We start from the raw sequence: 18,672 nt of genomic DNA on the forward strand, positions 1-18,672 counted from the left end.
TCACTGAATGTATATCTGCTCTTTCATGGCCTACAGATGGAAGGAGACATTTCATTTCTGGCCCTGAGAATTTACATTGGCTGACTTGGTTGTTTTTTCTTTTTTTTCTACCATACCACTACACTTCAGGCATATGTCAATTTTAATTTTCTGGTGGTTATAAAGATCATGTTAAGGAACTCCTATTATTTCTGAACCAAACCTAAAATAACAGGACCCAACCAGTCTTCTTACACAAATGAACCCCAGAAAAGGCAGCACATCAAGTAAAGTTATCAATATAACTTGATATTGCTATGACTGCCAAGTTAATGCTGACCATCTGCAACTGAGAAACCTGAACCTAAACCAGTAGACGTTTCTTTTTAAAGAAACAATAGTGTAAATATATAAGTAGTTTTTATTTGCCTCAAAACACCTGCACGTTAGCATTATAGCTTCTGGATTCTAAGGACAAGTGAATTCCTTGGCTCTTTCCTGAGAACATATTCCCCTGCCAGAGTTCCAGTTACCACGTGGCTAACAACAAAGAGGGTATCCTGGTCCCCCAAATAGAGGCTGCTTTCAATCAACTGCTCTGCAGGGTTCAGATGGAAGGGTTTGAAGAGTGTAAGGGAGTGAGGCCACATCAAGAATCTATAGGTGAAGGAGAACAACAAAAATATGAATAAAATGGCAATTAATACATATCTATCAACAATTAAATCTACAAACAAAATGAGCAAGCAGAACAGAAACAGACTCCTAGATACAAAGAACTTTTTGTTGTTTGCCAGATGGGCAGGGGCTGGGGGAATGGGTGAAAAATATGAAGGGATTAAGAAGTACAAATTGGTTGTTAGACTGATTACCTCAAAGGGAAAGGGGGAGGGAGGGCGGGATGAGATAAACCAAAGAACTTCTATGCATATATGCATAACCAATGGACACCGACAATAGTGTGGGGAAGGATGGAGAAAGGCGGGACTGAGAAGGAGGGGGTCAATGAGGAAAAAAAGGGGTACCATCTGTAATACATTCAACAATAAAGATGAGTTTTTAAAAAAAAAAAGAAGAATCTGTAGTGGGTAAGGACTATCAGGAACCTCTGAGGTGGCTCCTACCAGATACAGAGAGCTTAGGACATTAACAGAGGCACGCCCAGCCACTGTGGCTCAGTGGTTGAGCATCGACCCATGCACCAAGAGGCTGCCAGTTCGATTCCCGGTGAGGGCACATGCCCAGGTTGTGGGCCCGATCCCCAGTGGGGGGCATGCAGCAGGCGGCCAATCGATGTTCTCTCTCATTGATGTTTCTATCTCTCTCTCCCTTCCTCTCTCTCTAAAAATCAATATAAACGAACAAAAAAACCCCACAAAAAACAGGCAGGACTGTTGCTAGAGAACACCCATCCTCCATGGTAGAGTCCAGCTCAGGGCCTGCTGCACTACTGGAGCTGAACAAGAGAGTATATTCCCTTGTGACCTATAAATTAGGCTGGCTTAAATTCGGAAACTACCTATGAGAAAATTAGGTTTTAGTTAGGAACTGATGGTAGACTAACCCAACCAACAAAGGGGGGGGGGGTGTTAAAAAGTGCTTTCTAGAGACCGAGAGCAAATGCTTCAACAGAGGAACTCTAACTCCAAAGTCACTGCTATATTAATTCAGAGGGTGCCCACCTAGGCCCCCAGTGACAGTGACTCAAGACCTCCAAGTTGAATGCTATTCTACCATCACAAGAATCTGAGCACAGTTACTCTTTCATGATCATATCACATAAAGGCAGCACCAGGGCTCCCCTTCAGGAATTACTCCTGGATGGTAGGGCAGATCCCAACAGACCTGCTTCAGACAGGATTTGGAAGATGGAGACTCTTGCTACATAAACTCCACTGCCGTATTTGAGATTCACATTAAAGGAGCAAATCTCAAAGAGTTAAGTCAAAGCTCCTGGTTCTGGGCTCTCCTCCTGGCCCACTACCTGCAGCCCTAGGATGAGGCTGGCACAGGCTGCATGTGTCAAGTGAGGTCACAGCCTGCTCTTCGTGTAAAGGGTTTGTCTGCATCTGCCTTTTCATAGGGCTCCATTGCCAGCAGATTAGCTGGAAAGGCTGTGGACACATTACTAAACCTGTTAGCATTTGTCCTGCTAATAACCGAGTATACTCATTATAGTTTAGAAAGAATGCTGGCATTCACTAGAAGAGAATCATTGGCCATCTGGTAACGAAAAATACTTAAGCCTGCACTTGTGGCTATGAAACAGTTAGATTTTCATTTAGAAACAAACCAAAAACAAAACAGAAAAACCCTACTTTCCTTGTTGACACTACCTCTTCCTCTATTTCTTTCTTCTTTTCCTGTCACCTTCGCTCTCATCTCCTGTTGCAGCCCACAGTCACAGAGCCCTTCCCTCCTTGATTTGGCGGGTGGTCCTTAGGGGAGAGTGAGGAGTGCAGGCTTTGGAGTCAATCAGTTTCCATCTTAGTAACTTCTCTGAGTTTCAGTTTTTTCTTTTGTAAAATGGGAAGAATAGCTACCTCAGAGCCACTGGGGAGGATCACATGTGAAGTACAACAGTAACAAGCACACAGTTCCACTCAAATGTTATTATTTTTTAATTTCTAGCTCTAAGGTTGTGATACACTTATCGAGGCAGAATAGTGTCTTTCGAATGCCAGTTACAACCTCTTAGTGGGGCCATAGTGGGTTGTATTCAACATTACAAAAAAATTTGAAATAAAGGATAAAATATCAGAATACGTCACTTATGGGAAGGACATTACTGTTTCATCAAAATATTGTTTCAAACAGCATGTGTTTCAGGTACTACTGGTCTCAGCCAAAGGTGCAAACTATTAGTGTATAATATTGCCCAACCCTGCAAATAGGCAGACCCAGCTGGGTTTCTAGCACCCTGCAGATCAAGTCGCTCCCCTCCTTGAGACTTTCAAAGGGCTCACACTCAGCAAGAAACCACCAAGAGCATTCAGCCCATCTTCCAGCCTCTGCTTCCTCCGTATCAACCCCGCCCCCCATCACCACACAGCTACCACACAGGCCACTCTTGCTGTTTCTCTAGCAACCACTTCAGGGCCCTGACGCACTTTTATTCTCTCTTCTTGGAAAGATTTTACCTCAGCCCTTCAAATAGCTCCTGTGGGTACCAAGTCCAGTATCACCTCTTCAGAGAAAACTTTGCTGACACTCCCAACACTGTAGCCCCCTTCTTGTGCCCATCCCCAAGGGGCACCAACTACACTAGTGCCTCCTGGACTTGTGCAAGGTGGCGACCCTGACCAGAGGAACCTTCATGTTTCCCTCTCTTGTCACAAATATTACCATTATAGACATTTGGAATGTGTTCTGATCGCTGGGCCTTAGTTTCATCACCTGGAAAATAAGAAGGGAAAAAAACCCATAATATCCCTTCCAGCTCTAAACTAGTATTTTCGTAACTACACTCTTCCAGAAATCTTGTTAGTATATAACCATCAATTTTTATTTCACTCTCAAATACATTACTTACTCTGCATTGCCAAGAATGTAATTTTACTCAAATGCATTTTCTTGTTGCTTTGCTTTACCCCTTTTAAGCATGTGATCTCTTAAAAAACTGTATGTATGTATCAGTGGAAATCTTTCTAAAATTGATTACATCATCTTCTGCTGTCAAAAGAAAGACACTGCCCTGGTCAGTTTGGCGCAGCAGTAGAGCACTGGCCCACGAACCAATGAGTCCCGGGTTCGATTCCAGCCAAGGGCACATACCTAGGTTGCGGTTTGTCCCTGGCCCTGGTTGGAGTCATGCAGGAGGCAACCAGTAGATGTGTCCCTCTCACGTCAATGTTTCTCTCTCTCTCCCTATCTACCTGAAGATAAATGGAAAAATAACCTCTGGTGAGGATTAAAAAAAAAAAAAAGGAAGACATTAAAGATACCTTCATTTTTTATTAAGGCTTCAGACTTCATTAGTGGGTTCGTTTCTAACTGGAGTCCTAACAGAGCAAGGCCCTGGAGGCCCACAGCTGCAGCATCTAGATCTGCTTTTCACAGTTGCTCTCTCCAAACTGGTCTCTCATTTCTGCCTCAAATAATTTTATTTTTGTAGTTCATCCTGAACTGGGAAACTGGATGAAAGAGCTTGCAGGAATTATATATAAAGTCAGGGATCTCTGGGTAAGGATCTGAGATGCCTTTCCAGGAGTAAAGCACATGAACTCTGTCCTTAGGACTTTTGTTTACTTCCTAGTTCTTAACTCTTTAAGTAACAGTCAGCAGATCATGACCCCTACATGGCCAATTTCACATGGCCAACGTAGGCCTGAAAGCCTACCTTGCTTAGTATGGGCAGGACTGTTGAAAAGTGTGCTAGACAACAACATACCTTCCAATTACCTGATTTGTGTCAATATCTAAATATTTAGAGAGGGAAATAAAGGAAGCACCCCCAAATCTCTTTCAGTTCATCTGAGGTTCACAGTTCTCAGAGTACATACTTTACGAACAAGAATAAAATAAAACAAAAACAAACTGTTAACTTTCTAGTGTTTACAGTCAACTGCTACAACACCTAACTCTTTAAAAAGCTTCCGAGAAGTGCCAGCCAGCTTTCACAGGCAGTTCAAGATCTTTACTCTCTCTCCAAAGCATTAAAAAAGTGAAACTCTGTGCACCCCAGCCTATGACCCCTGTAGCTGATCCAAAACAAAATTGGCCCAGGTGCAGCCCAAGTCTTACTAACTTCCAGGAAAAGGGTCGTGGAGTCTCTTGCCTTAGGGTTTTGTTTTAGGGCTGCTAAATCAGCACCCAGTTCAAAAAGAAAGAATTAACTAACTCCAAAGGACTACTGGACTACTAAAGGAGCTGGGGAGGGGAGACGAAGACAGTGGTCTGTGTGAATACTAATGTAATCAGGAACATCACGGTTCAGGGATTCTTTCGTAATCTTGCTGTGGAAATACGTTTAACTACCAAATCCTGACCATAACAGACATGAAAATCTAAGAATACAGAAAGCTCTCCATAGAGTGTCCAGAAGAGTACAACTTTCGCCATATGAACTCTCCAAGGACACAGTGATCTAGAAAACCAAGTTTTCCCAGATACCTATAAAGATGTATCCAAAATGAACACTTTTGGCTGGAAGTTTGAGGTTTACTCATGTTTCCTCATCTTTTTAAACAATGTCTGAAAACTGAACCTTTAAGTGGAGATTCAGGGTCATCATCCTAGCACACTCAATCCATTACAACCACTTTCAATATGCCACGGAGATATCTTAAAGCAGCCAGAGATACTTCTTAAGTGACCCAAACTCACACGCTTTCTCAGTTCAATTGTTTCTTTCTGAAAATTATCACCACGGTTTCAAGGACATTACAAGCTCTGAAAACATGCATGGGCTTTGTGCCATTTATTTTGGCCAGACATCAATTCTTGCTCTTTTCCCAAGTTTTTAGTATGTTTGAAATAGGACGCTGCCAAAGCCTCCAGTCCCTGCCAGTTAGGCATATCCAATGGCTTCATTTCAAGTTCCCATCCTTCCACACCTCCGGAAAGCCTGCCATCCTTCTCCCACACACGAAGGTCCTAATACCCTTCTCAGGATCCCATACTAAACCTGTCCCTTACATATGCATTCATCAGGGTTCTGAGTACCACCAATGTTTCCTCTCTCCGGGTTCCCTTGCTCTCCATCTTTAGGCCTATGGCTGTGCAGGCACATGCACATGCACAGCTAGTTCACATGTTGCTCCAGCTTCTCCTCTCTGTCTACCTGGTAGAGGTAGCACTGGGCTCCTGAAAATAAAGATTCCAGACCACAATAACCAAACCGGTTCCCTCAGAAACAATCACCACATGAATTCTCACTCATTTGGTCATCTAAACTAGGAGCTGGGTGGGAGACAACCACTCAGGTGCCAGGTACTCAGACTCCTTCTCCAAGTAGCTCTTTAATTTGTATCTATTTCTAGAGCCTCCGGCTACACTTCTCTCTCTCTCTCTCTCTCTCTCTCTCTCTCTCTCTCTCTCTCTCTCACCCCCCCCCCCTCTCCCTCTCCCTCTCCCTCTCTCCCTGCCCCTCCCTTTCTGCAAAGATGTCCTGTGCTCTGTGGGCTCCTTGTCTCTAGTGACTCTTCCAAATCCAGTTTTCACACTGTTACTAAAGGGATCTATCTAGAAAAAAGACGCCTTGTACCATTTCTGGACTTACAATACCATGTCTACCCTCATGGGCTATTAATAAAGGACCTTCAACAGCCGAAACCCAACCCACTTTTCTAACCTTAACTTCCAGCCATTTCCTATTCCCTGCTTTGGTACTGTGTTATAGCAGTACTCCCTAAACTTAAGGCACCTTCATAATTTCACATTTGCACAAGCGCTTTGAGATCCTACCAGAAGGTCCACCAGGATCTCTGGTTATAGGGCAAACCCATCCCACCAACCACTGGGCAGAGAGAGCATCTCTTTTCTTGGTTTCTCTCTTCAATCGAGTAGCTGCCACCCGCACGAACCCAACCAGGGCCAGGGACAAACTGCAACCGAGGTACATGCCCTTAGCGGGAACCGAACCCAGGCCTCTCCGCACCACAGGCCGATGCTCTAACTGCTGAGCCAAACCAGCCAGGGCAAGGTTTTAGTGTTTTACCACACACAAGTAAAGGTTAAGTCTCAGCTTTTCTGAGAGAAACATTTTGCAATACCATCTTGCTTTTTTTAATAAAAAAGCTGTGAGGCTCAAATAGATTTACTGAGGAAGTTCAAGAAAAACATTTCTAGAAACCTAGTATCTATGGCTTTATAATTAGATTAGTTTATCTTAGAAAAACGCTAAACCCCAAAAGAGGTAAGGAAATTAATTCTACCATCTCTAGAACACATTTCCTGATTTTCCAAAGTTATATGGGGTGTAAAGCATTCTGACAGTTAAATTGTTAAAAGATATAATTAGAAGTATATATAAGCATTTGCATCTACATTTAAAAGCATGCAATTCAAATCATGGTCCAAAATATTTAAGTTCCATATCTAATATCACACAACCATTTGAGGGAAGACTCAGGGGGTTTAGACTCCTACCTTCAAATTAAAGTCCATAAAAATGTATGAAAAATTTTAAAATAGTTGTGTTTTCACCAAATACCTGGCCATAGGATGATAATAGTGATACCAAATGTTGAACATTATAGCATAAGAGCAAATAAAAAACCCTGACTTTAAAAACCTGGCTACATCTTGGTTTCTGGAGATATAACCATGAAGATAGCCAGCCTCTGGACAAAGTTTACAGTCAAAGAAGTAGGGCTGAAAGAATAGGAAAACTGGAAGACTTCCACTACTGATCAAGATAGTGTGTAATAGCAGCCAATTTTACCCTCCTACCTGACATGAGAGAACGAGAGGGAGAATGAATGAATATGAGAATATAAAATAGTTTTTTCAAGACAAACAAGGGCAGAGATCCCTGAGATATGGGGAAGGGGGTGGTTAAGTGAATACTACAATTGTCCCAACTTACTGATCAAAGAAGCTCTATATTATGGGCAGGGAGGTAAATCAGAGCCTGGAGGACTCCCTGAATTGAAGAGATGGAGTTGAAGGTCTGAGGAAACCAAGTCAATTAGAGTTCACAGGACGAAGCACCAAAAAGAAGAGAGCTGCAGAGGGACCCCTTAAGGATTCAGTAATAAATCAACCCATGCATGTGAGGCAGGTACTCAACGCTGGGACAGGGTGCGTTCCCACAAGCCATAATGAAATAACTCCAAATTTTGGGCCTTTGTGGGAAGTTCTCATGAAGGTCTTGTCTCAGTAGAAGGGAATTAATTAGCGCTAAACTGAGACTTCTCCGGACCTGCCTAATAAATTATAAAAGCAAGACCTGAAAGGGATCAAACTATCTCTAAATGACTATATTCCAGGAACAAAGAATACTTTTGAATACTTAATACTTTTAGGAATATACAAATATCAAGTACCCAACAAGGTAAAATTCATAATGTCTGGCATCCAATCAAAGATTACCATTCATGCAAAGAAGCAGTAAAACATTCAAAATGAAGAGGAAAAAAAATCATTTGAGCCTGACCTTAAATGACAGACACAATAGAATTAACAAAGACATTAAAACAGTGATTAGAACTGTCTTCCACATGTTTGAAAGTAAGGTTGTAGGATACAAGGTAAGTATACAAAATCAATTTTAATATACAGGGTATGGCAAATGTAGGTTTACAGTTGTTAATTACTGTATTTCTATATGAACAAGTAATAACATAATAATAAACTGTTTCACATAATCAGCTGTAAACTTACTTTTGTCCCTCTGTGTATTAGCAAGGAACAATCAGAAATTAAAACTTAAAAAGTAATATTACCATTAATAATAGAGTAAAAATATATGAAACACTTGTTGATAAATCTGACAAAGATGTGAAAAGACTTATGCGCTGAAAACTACAAGATAGTGATGAGAAAAGTTAAAGAAACCATAAATAATTAAGAGATGTATTTGTTCATGGGTCAGAAGATTCATTTGTGTTAAGATGTTAATGTTCCCCAAACTGACATATAGATTCAATGCAATCCCAGTCGAAATCCCAGAAGGGTTTGTTTTGTTTGTTTTTGGTAGAAATTGCCAAACTGGTTCTAAAATTCATGTGGAAATTCAAAGGACCTAGAATAGTCTAAACAAGTTCAAAAAGAACCAAGCTGTACAGCTAACACTACTGATCTCATGACTTATTATAAAGTTATAGCAATTAAGAAGTGTGGTACTACCATAAAGATAAATAGATTAATGAACAGTACAAAACAATCCAGAAATAAAAGCACATATACATTGACAACTGATATTAGACAAAGGTGCAAAGATCGTGCACAATGGTGCTGGGGCAGTGTGCAAAAAAAAAAAAAAACAACTGAAACAAAAAATCCATATCTTGCACCATATATAAAAATTAACTCAAAATGGATCACAGACCTAATTGCAAAAACATAAGATTATAAAACTTCTAGAAGAAAACATACTAGAACATCTTTGTGACCTGGGATTAAAGAAAGATTTCTTAGATACGACAAAAGCATGATCTATAAAATAACAAATGAACAAATTGGATTTCATCAATATGAGCAATTTCTGTTCTTCAAAAAACAGTTAAGAGAATGACTAGTAGAACTAGTAGAACATAGGTGTAAAAGCACATACCTGATATAACTTACATCCACAATACATAAAGAATTCTCAAAACTTAGTAATAAGAAAACATTGAAAACAGGCAAAAGCTCTGGCTTGTTTTGCTTAGTGGTTAGAGCACTGGCCCATGGAGCAATGGGTCGTGGGTTCAATTCCACATCAAGGACACATACATGGGTTGCAGGTTCGATCCCTGGCCCCAGCTGGGGAATGAGAGGCAACCAATAAATGTCTCTCTTACATTGATTTTCTCTCTCTCTCTCTCTCTCTCTCTCTCTCCCCCCCTCCCTCCCACTCTCTCTAAAAAGATTTTTTTTAATAGACAAATGATTTTAACACATTTCACAAAAAAGATATAGAGATGGCAAATAAGCACACTGAAAGATACTCAACATCACTGGTCTTTAGGGAAATACAATGAAATACCACCACATACCTATTAGAATGGCTAAAATGAATGAGACCGAGTATACCAAGTGTTGGCAAGGATGCGGACAAACTGAACTAGTATACACTCCTGGTGGAAATGTAAAAATATGGCACAATCACTTTGGAAACATTTGTTAGTTAAAAAAGTTAAAACACATCCTCCTCGATAATAATCAGGATTGAAAGTCTAAGTTCACACAAAAACTTGTACATTTATATTCATGAATGTTTGTTTGTAATAGCTAAAAACTGGAAACAATTCAAATAGTAAATAAATTATAGTATAGCCATATAATGGAACACTACTCAGCAGTTAAAAGGAATGAACTACTGACACATGCAACAACATGAATGAATCTTGAAACATACATGCAGAGTTTAAAAACTAGACCAATGCCCTGGCCAGTTTGTCTCAGCGGCTGGAGCATTGGCCTGCGGACCAGAGAGTCCCAGGTTCGGTTCCCGCTAGGGACACGTACCAAAAAGTTAAAATAAAAAAAAATAAAAAACTAGACCAAAAAAGTACATGTTGTATGATTTCCTAGATATAAAACTAGGAAATTCAAACTAAGCTACAGTGAAGTGAATAAGATCCCCTGAGGAAGGGAGGAAAAGGGGTAGGGAGACAGAGGAACAGAGAGAAAGAAATATCGACACGAAAGGGACACATCGAGTGGCTGCCACCCGCACAACCAACCAGGGCCAGGGACAAATTGCAACCGAGATACACGCCCTTAGCAGGAACCGAACCCGGGTCTCTCAGGACCACAGGCCAATGCTCTAACCGCTGAGCCAAACCAGTCAGGGCAAGGACATTTTTGGAGGTGGTGGATATGTTTATTATTTGGATTGTGGTGACGGTTGCAAAGGTGTATACATATATCAAACTGTACGTTTTATATATGCAAAGTTTATTGTAGGTCAATTATATCTAAATAAAGCTGGTACAATGTTAATAAAAACCAACTTGGTTAAATCATGAACAGAGAATATTAATTAGCAAGCTCATTAGGATATGGTCCATCCAGTAATAACAGCAACATCAGTAATACACCTTTCTGCCTTCATTACATTGTTCTTTTGCCTAGAATGCCTTCCCTTCTCTTCATCTAATTAACAGCCACACATTCTTAGAGCAGCTTCCCAAAGGTGGTGTACAAAGAATCAGAATCACTGAAGTGCTGTATTTCTTTGTCTCATAAACTCAAGAACATCTGTAAAGGAAAACGGGAGCTTCTGGAGGATGACAGAAGTGTTATATATACACAAGTGTTTTATGTTTTTAATTTTAACTGTTTTGGCAGATATCTGGTTACATATACTTGTTAAAAGTCATTGAACTATATTATACATTTAAAATGGGTGCATATTATTTTTTTAAATCCTTACCCAAGGACATTTTTCTGTTTAGCATCAGATAGAGTGGGAGGGAGGGGGGAGAGGGGGACAGAGAGAGAAACATCGAAGTGAGAGACACACATCTACTGGTTGCCTCCCGCAGGGCCCTGACCAGGGCCAGAGACCAAATGCAACCACGGGCAACTGAGGTATGTGCCCTTGACCGAACTCAAACCCACAATTTATTGGTCTGCGGGCTTACGCTCCAACCCTCCAACCGCCTTGGCAATGGGTGCATATTTCTATACGTAAATTATAATTCAATGAAATTGGTTTTAAAAAGCAAGACCATGCAAAAGTAACACAAAATGAACAGCAAAAAACTGAGATTTACCCTGGAAGTAGTAGTCAAGCTCACATTTACGCTTTAAATTCTCAGCCTCAATCCTTAATATAAACATAGGGTCAATAAACTGGTTTCCTAACTTTCAAAAATGAATCTCGATACAAAAGGTAATTTTGAAAACAACAACAAAACCATCACCAGAAGGCTCCAACCGTGTTTCACTCTTTTTTTCCTTCATTTTAGGCACATGTCAGTGAATGCTATTCAACTAATATCCACAGTGACAACTGAGAAAGAGAAAGATGCAACAACTTTGCTCACTATGCCACAAACCCAAAATCTTCACAATGACTATCAAGAAATAATTAATTTGTGCTCAATACTTTATTCTAAGAAGTCAATGTTTTTAAAAATCTACATACACGGAACGCCTCCTTTCCCAATGACTATTCTAATTTAAATGAGATATACTGGATATTAAAATTTTATGAAGTAAACAGTTTAAGTTAGCATTTATGAGTCTTAAAAGGCTAGACTCTCTTGCCCCGGCCAGTTTGGCTCAGTGGTTGGAGCGTCGGCCTGCGGCCCACAGAGTCCTGGGTTCAGTTCCCACTGAGGACGCGTACCTCAGTTGTTGTTTGTCCCCAGCCCTGGGTCGTGTGGGTGGCGGCCAGTCGATGTGTCTCTCACATTGATGTTTCTCTCTTTCCCCACTCTCTCCCCTCCCACTCTATCTGAAGATAAATGAAAAAGAAAAAAAAAAAAGGCTAGACTCTCACTTATGAACTATTTCATCAACATTTTCTCATTTAATCTTAACAACCCTATAAGGTATTATTGTCTCTATTTAATAGATGACAAAAATGAGGTTAAGAGAGATTAAGTAATTGGTCCAAAGCTACACAAAACCTTTCATTAGACTAAAATGACTATGCTTTTGTCTAGTCTAGATTTACAGCTGAGGATCATTTTATTTTTGTTATAGGATCATAACCTTAAATACTGACATGCTATGCATTTTCTAAATAATCACTTAAGCGCTCTTAACCTACACAGGCAAATCTGTAGTTCAAAATTAATAGATGATATGCCAGCCCTTAAATCCCACCTCAGTTTTATTAGTTGTGTGTTGGGTATGTTAAGAACACACTCATAAACATCAAAGACATATCTATCTATTCCTCTCAAAGTTCACACAGACTTTTCCCTGACTAGAGGACAATTTACCTTCCTGCCTTTGAGAGCCATTCTACATTGGATTAAAAACTTTAGAAAAATTATGTTTGCTTTTGAATGTTGTGTTCTGGCCTGGTTGGCATGGCTCAGTGCTTGAGCTTCCACCCATGCACCAAGAGGTTGCTGGTTCGATTCCAGATAAGGGCACATGCCCAGGTTTTGGGCTTGATCCCCAGTAGGAGGCATGCAGGAGGCAGCTGATAAATGTTGATGTGTCTCTCTCATCCATGTTTCTAACTCTCTCTCCCTCTCCCTTCCTCTCTCTCTAAAATCAATAAAAATGTATTTTTAAATGTTGTGTTCTGGCATTTCTGTAACCTGTAGAGTTTGAACTCTGTAAATGGAGATTTGATGAAATCTCATACATTGTAAATAATCCAAAACCTGGTATAATGTCTTTAAGAAATGGACCCTGAGTCAGACAGATTTCAATTCTGATAATGCCTCTGCAACCAAATAGCTGCAAAGGCCGGGCAGGTAGCTAACACTAGAGTGATTATTAGGAAAAATCCAAGAGTTGTATTATTGCCACATTTGCAGCACAGACTTCCTAGGTTTGTCTTTAAATGTGCAAACTCCAAGTTATAAACAAAATCTGCACCTGAAAAGTTGTGTGTGAGTTGTGAAGAGAGACATGCTTACTTTTTTGCATACCTCCAATAGCAGCAATAGGGCACCCAGGAACACCCATCTTACAGGCCCCTTTACAGGCCCCTCTCCCTCCCCATCCTGGAGCAAAATGAACCTATGAGTTCCTGGCACCTAGGAGTTAGAACTTCTATTTCCCAGAGAAATAGCATAATAAATGGTGGCAAGGGTTAGGACCTGTCACTCTGAAGGTTAAAAAAAAAAAATGCACAATCCATTTTTACCATAGCAATTGGTGACAGCCTTCTCTTTACTCAGCAGTCAAAAGATTATCTCCAGGTGAATTTCAAAGACTAACATTCTAGTTAGAAAGATGTACATTATTTAAAAATTTATTCACACTACTTAAACTGTAAAAGCTGGAAGGGAAAGAGCATCCAACTCTTTCCCTTGCCAATGAGGAAGCCGAGGCTCAGAATCACACAGGCAGTTGGAATACAACACAAGTGCCACTCCAGATCCAGGGTTCTTTCCGATTAAATACTACCAGAGAGAAATACTGTCCTAATAACTAGGGCTGAGCGAGCATTTCTAAAGTGGCAGGCTCTCCTTACACAGTTTCAAGGCACTTTTTTTGCTTTTTTAATCCAAATCCATGGCCCCATAAGTACACCACCAAAACCTCCCCATGAAGGGCAATATTTTGGTATCACATTAACACTGTCCAACATATCGCATCCCAAACACCACTTTCTGTCTGCCAAGGCTATTCTTCATCTCTGGGGCCATACTACCCACCACACCCTTCTCCACTCTTATCTTCCCAACCTGTTTCTCAATTATTGCCCAAGGCTTCTGCAAAAAACAAGCTTTCTAGATGTCTGCCCCTGCTGGAAGACTTCTATTTGGCAAATATGATAGTGAATTCCAACTATGTGTAAGGATTAGTGTTAACACTGGAGTAGTTAACTACTCTGCTGCTCTGTTTCAAAGGCTCATCTTACCAAGGAAGCCTTCCATGATAAATCTGAGACTGGCTTTCAAAGTCTTAACTGCAACCATGGTAAGAAATAATTTACATATGACCAATACACACCACCTCAAATAAATAACTCAAAAGTTTGACATAATATTCTTTACTATGTATGATAAATTAATATTCTTCATCCAACTCCATTTTTATAAAAGTCCCGGAAAGAAGAAAATCTAGGAATATAGAGAAGTTAGATTATAAACTACACACAGTATACAAATGAACATAAAAAGTCAGATGTTATAAAGAAACAATGGACTTTAGATTTAAACTGAATAATTATCATCAAACATAGCATATCTCTTTTCCATCTGAAACGAAATCACTTAAAGTATAAATGTGAATTACTGATCATTACACTTTTCAAACTTAAAACAGCACAATTCTTTAACTGCAAGAGGTAGAATTATGTTCCAATCTTAGAAAAAGAAAACCTAACTTTTTGCAGGAAGAGATTCTGTACTGGTGAAGCAGCACCTTGACGCTTCAGTCAAGAGTGATTAACAATGCCTAGAAGATAAAGCATTTACACCTGACCAAGCCATGGAAGGCAAATGATAAACACAAAACATATAAATGGACTCTTCAAGAAGTCATTTAATTATCTGACCTGAATATACCTGTGATTTTTTAAAATGGGACGGGAGGGCACAAAATGCTTTGGCAGAAAAGAATGTAACTCTAACAGGAGGCAATACTTTCCAGATCATTCCAATTAAACAATGGTACAATAAAATGAGAATCCAGAGATATTTCATCTCTAGGCAGAACATATGTTGAAGCACTGATTTGTAAAGTTTAGATGCTGGATTTACACCATGGAGAGGTACTAACAAATCCCAATTATGAAGCGCTAAGAGTTCAGAGTTAGAATCTAACAGGGCTGGGAAGGTTCCTCCTTTTTAGGGGCAAATAAAGTTCAGTTTCAATTTATCCCTATAAAGTGTGTGTGTTTGTGACGGGGGATTGATGAAGAAATAGGGGTTTTAAAGATAACTGGAATGGGGAGGGGCAGAAGTGAACATCCTTTAGACCTGATTCCTAATAGCGACCGGCCTTCCTTCCTAAAACAACTTTCCTTTCATATTAACAGCAAAAGCGCATATTGAGATGGGACGGTGGGTCGCGAAAGGCGGCCGGCAGGTAAGTGTAAGAAACTGCAAATTCCCGAAGCACCAAATGTCACACTATTGCCCAATCCACATTTGCTTAATGAAGGAGAAAACCCCAAATGAATGAATGAACGGGAGGGCAGCCTGGCCAGAGGGTTCAGAGCAGGGCCCCACGCCCCAGACAATTCTGGACGCCCACCGGGGGAGGGCGGGGAGGCGCCCGGGGACCCTCGGGGCGCAGTGCAGGACGCGGACTGCCGTGGGGCCCGGGGGCCGGGCGCCAGGGTCGCAGGTAGGGCCTTGTCAAACAAAGGCGGCGCGGGGTGGCCTGACAGGGGGGCCCAGAGGGACAGGTCTCCGGCGCTCACCTCATCGCCCCACTTGAGCACGTCCTTGTGCCGGTCCTTGACGGCGTGGTAGATGTGCAGGAACTGGAGGATCCCGTGCCGTCGCACGTGGTCGGCGTGGCGCTTGGTCTCCTCCCAGCTCAGCGGCGAGCCTTGGGACAGCAGCCCCATGGCCGCCCCCTCCTCCTTCTCCTCGAGGCTGACGGCGGCCGCACGCTCCCGGCGCGGGGCGCGAGCTGGACACTTAGCGGCTCGCGGGAGGTTGCGGCGGCGGGAGCTGCTCCGCCCGAGGGGGGCGCCCTCGGGCCGCAGTCAGCAGAGGGAGGGTCCGGTCTGTTCCGGCTCCCCGGCGCGGGGTCCTCACCGCCCAGGTAACCGACCCAGGGGTACCGGCGGCGCACCTCGCGGACTCAGAGGCAAAGGACAGGAGGGCAGGCTGGGCGGCTCTCGGCTCGGCAGCCTTGTCCCTCTTCCGCTTGAGCTCCCGCCCCGCTCCTGCTCCGAGGAGGCGGCGACGGACCTCACAACCGCGGTGCCGCAGCTCCCGCTTCTCTTTGCCGGTGTCGTGCACTGGCTTCTTCCTACTTGTGACCAAAACCTGCGCCGCCGCGGAGCATGCCCAGTCCTTTTACCCGCTCGCTCGCCCTTCCTGGGCACAATCCGTCGCTCCGGATCTTATAAACTACGGGCTGGGGGCGGGGAACGGAGGCGGTGCAGGGGAGGAGGCGTGGCTGAGCGCCGGAAGAGGCCAAAGCGGGCTGCAGAGGAGGCGTGCGCAGGCGTGGTTAGGGCGGAGTCAGCGGGAAGGCGCTCACCGGGGGCGGGAAGTGTGGTCTGTCTGTCAAGGCGGGGGAGGGGGGGCGCTTTGGGCCCGCAGGCCTTCCGTTTTCTCTTACCCAAAAAGATCAACTCTGGTTGAGTATTTCAATTAATGAAGAACCTACCAGATTACTTTTTAGGTGAGAGGGGGGTGAGAACAGCAGGGTTATGGCAAGAAAAATATTAACTTGGGGAGTCAGGTGAAACACATGTTCTAGTCTCCACCATTTACTGACTGTCAGACCTTGGGCAAGTTATTTCCACACTATACAAAATTATACTTATTCCATCTTTTATGCCTGTTGTAAGAATGTGCACAATGCAGAGGTGCATAGAGTTAATGGTCAATAAATGACCTGGTTATTAAGAGGAATTGTCTCGAAGTTTTTAGACATGTGAAATGTATTACAAGTATTTGTGTATTCTCTGAACTATTTGATGACATACATTCTTTGGATGACAGACACCATTTATTGCAACAAAAGGGGCTTTGTCATTATCTCCAAATGGATCATTTGAAGGAATCACCTCCAAAAGTACATACCCAGTCTAAGCCTAAGAGTCATCCATTAAGTGATTAAAATGATGTTCCATGTGGGCTTTACCATGGGGGTAGAAGGTATATGAAACAGCTGGGATTGGCCCTATCCTGGCAGAAAAGGGAAGAAATGAGGCACCTCACCACAAATGATTGTTCAATAAATGTGTTGACAGAGCAATGACATGACAGATCAAGGAAAAAGTGGCAGCAACTAGATCGTACATGTACTGAGACCAGAAAGTGTATTTATTGTGCCTATTTCCCTCACACTACAAAGTTAACATTTAAAAAGCACTTATTAACTGCTGAGTGGATGTATGATAGGAGTCTCTTCTCCCACACCCTTCATATTGGATGTGCCCATCTCAAGGGTTGGGGACATGGATACCCCAAATTTAGCTGTAATTTCCACAGCAGTGTATGTGTATTGTATGGGGTGGGGAGTGGGGGCAGAGTGTGGCAGTGTTTGAAGCTCAGGGGATGATGTTTCAATCCCCAGCTGCACTCCAGGCTAGAAACCAAGCCTTATTCTAATTAATCCACAGCTGAGTTAGCATCCTCACCTACTGCCCCTACTCTTCCTTGTACTCTCCTCACCAGTCTCTCCAGACCTGTGTGGTCCTGGCTTTCTGTTGTATTTTTCTGCTTAAAATTCACCACCTGAAGCATTCCTTTTCATCCTTGGAGATTCAGATACTCCTCCCTATATTTTAGTTGCATTTGTATATGCCTGTATTTCTATGTTATGACAGAATCATTTAAAAATAAATATCTCCACACTAGATAGTGCCTTCCTCTGGGATAGAGATGATTTATGCCTTTGTATCTTTAATTCTAGAAAAATGCTCTGCATAAATGTTTGCTTCCTGTGGAAGGCAAGTAAGTGTGAGGGCTAGGGTAAGGGACAGTGTTGGTCATTGTTTGGAATACAGGTGAGGCATCCAAAGGATTATTTTGTTATTCTCATAATCTCACTGCACATTTGCATAGACCTGCACTGTTCAACCCAATACCATCCACCACATGTAGCTACAGAGTGTTTGAAACATGGTTAATTTAACTGAGATACTGAATTTTAGTTTTATTTAAATCCACTTAAATATAACTTTCAAAACTGATATTCCATTTGGTTGCTAGAAAACTTTTAAGTAAATTTGGAACAGGTTGGGAATGTGAATCCACTTTTTCATCTGTTCATTTTATGAAATCTAAACACAGATCAAGTGTTTCCAGTGAAATTTAAGTGACCTGGGAAATGTGCTGTGAGTGTAATGCATACACCCAATTCAAAGACTTAGTACAAAAAAATGTAAATATCTCATTAATAAGTTTATATTATGTTGCTATACTAGTATTTTGTATGTCAAGATAAAATATAGTGCTTAAATTAATTCACCTGTTTCTTTTTAGTGTTTAATGGTAGCTAATGGAAATTTTTAGATTACATAGGTGGCTTGCATTCCACTTAATTAAAACAGCACAGGTGGCACAGCCAGTGGTTAAGTGTCTACCAGTTCCATCAGTCAGGACACCTGCCCAGGTTGTGGGCCCAGTCCCCAGTGGGGGGCATGCAGAAAACCACCAATTGATGTTCTCTCTCATAGATGTTTCTCTCTCTCTCTCCCTCTCCCTTCCTCTCTCTCTAAAACCAATAAAGAAAAAAAAACAAAAACAACAGCGCAGGTGTAGGCATCTACAC

At 41.8% G+C, this 18,672-nt stretch overlaps 1 protein-coding gene across 3 annotated transcripts in view; it reads right to left on the minus strand.

The window, feature by feature from the left end:
* Nucleotides 1-16,264, minus strand: part of GCLC (glutamate-cysteine ligase catalytic subunit) — a 44,182-nt gene extending 27,918 nt beyond the window's left edge. Inside the window, exon 1 of one of the 3 annotated variants that reach the window (XM_036248334.1) lies at nucleotides 15,635-16,264. In XM_036248334.1, coding sequence (XP_036104227.1) covers nucleotides 15,635-15,784 — 150 coding nt within the window. In that variant the 5' untranslated portion in view covers nucleotides 15,785-16,264. The remainder of the gene's footprint in view (nucleotides 1-15,634) is intronic. The other 2 variants (XM_036248336.1, XM_036248333.1) reach the window with 2 other exon arrangements.
* Nucleotides 16,265-18,672: the final 2,408 nt, after the last annotated feature.

The sequence above is a fragment of the Molossus molossus genome, unplaced genomic scaffold (genome assembly GCF_014108415.1).
Source record: "Molossus molossus isolate mMolMol1 unplaced genomic scaffold, mMolMol1.p scaffold_m16_p_8, whole genome shotgun sequence".
Classification (NCBI taxonomy): domain Eukaryota; kingdom Metazoa; phylum Chordata; class Mammalia; order Chiroptera; family Molossidae; genus Molossus; species Molossus molossus.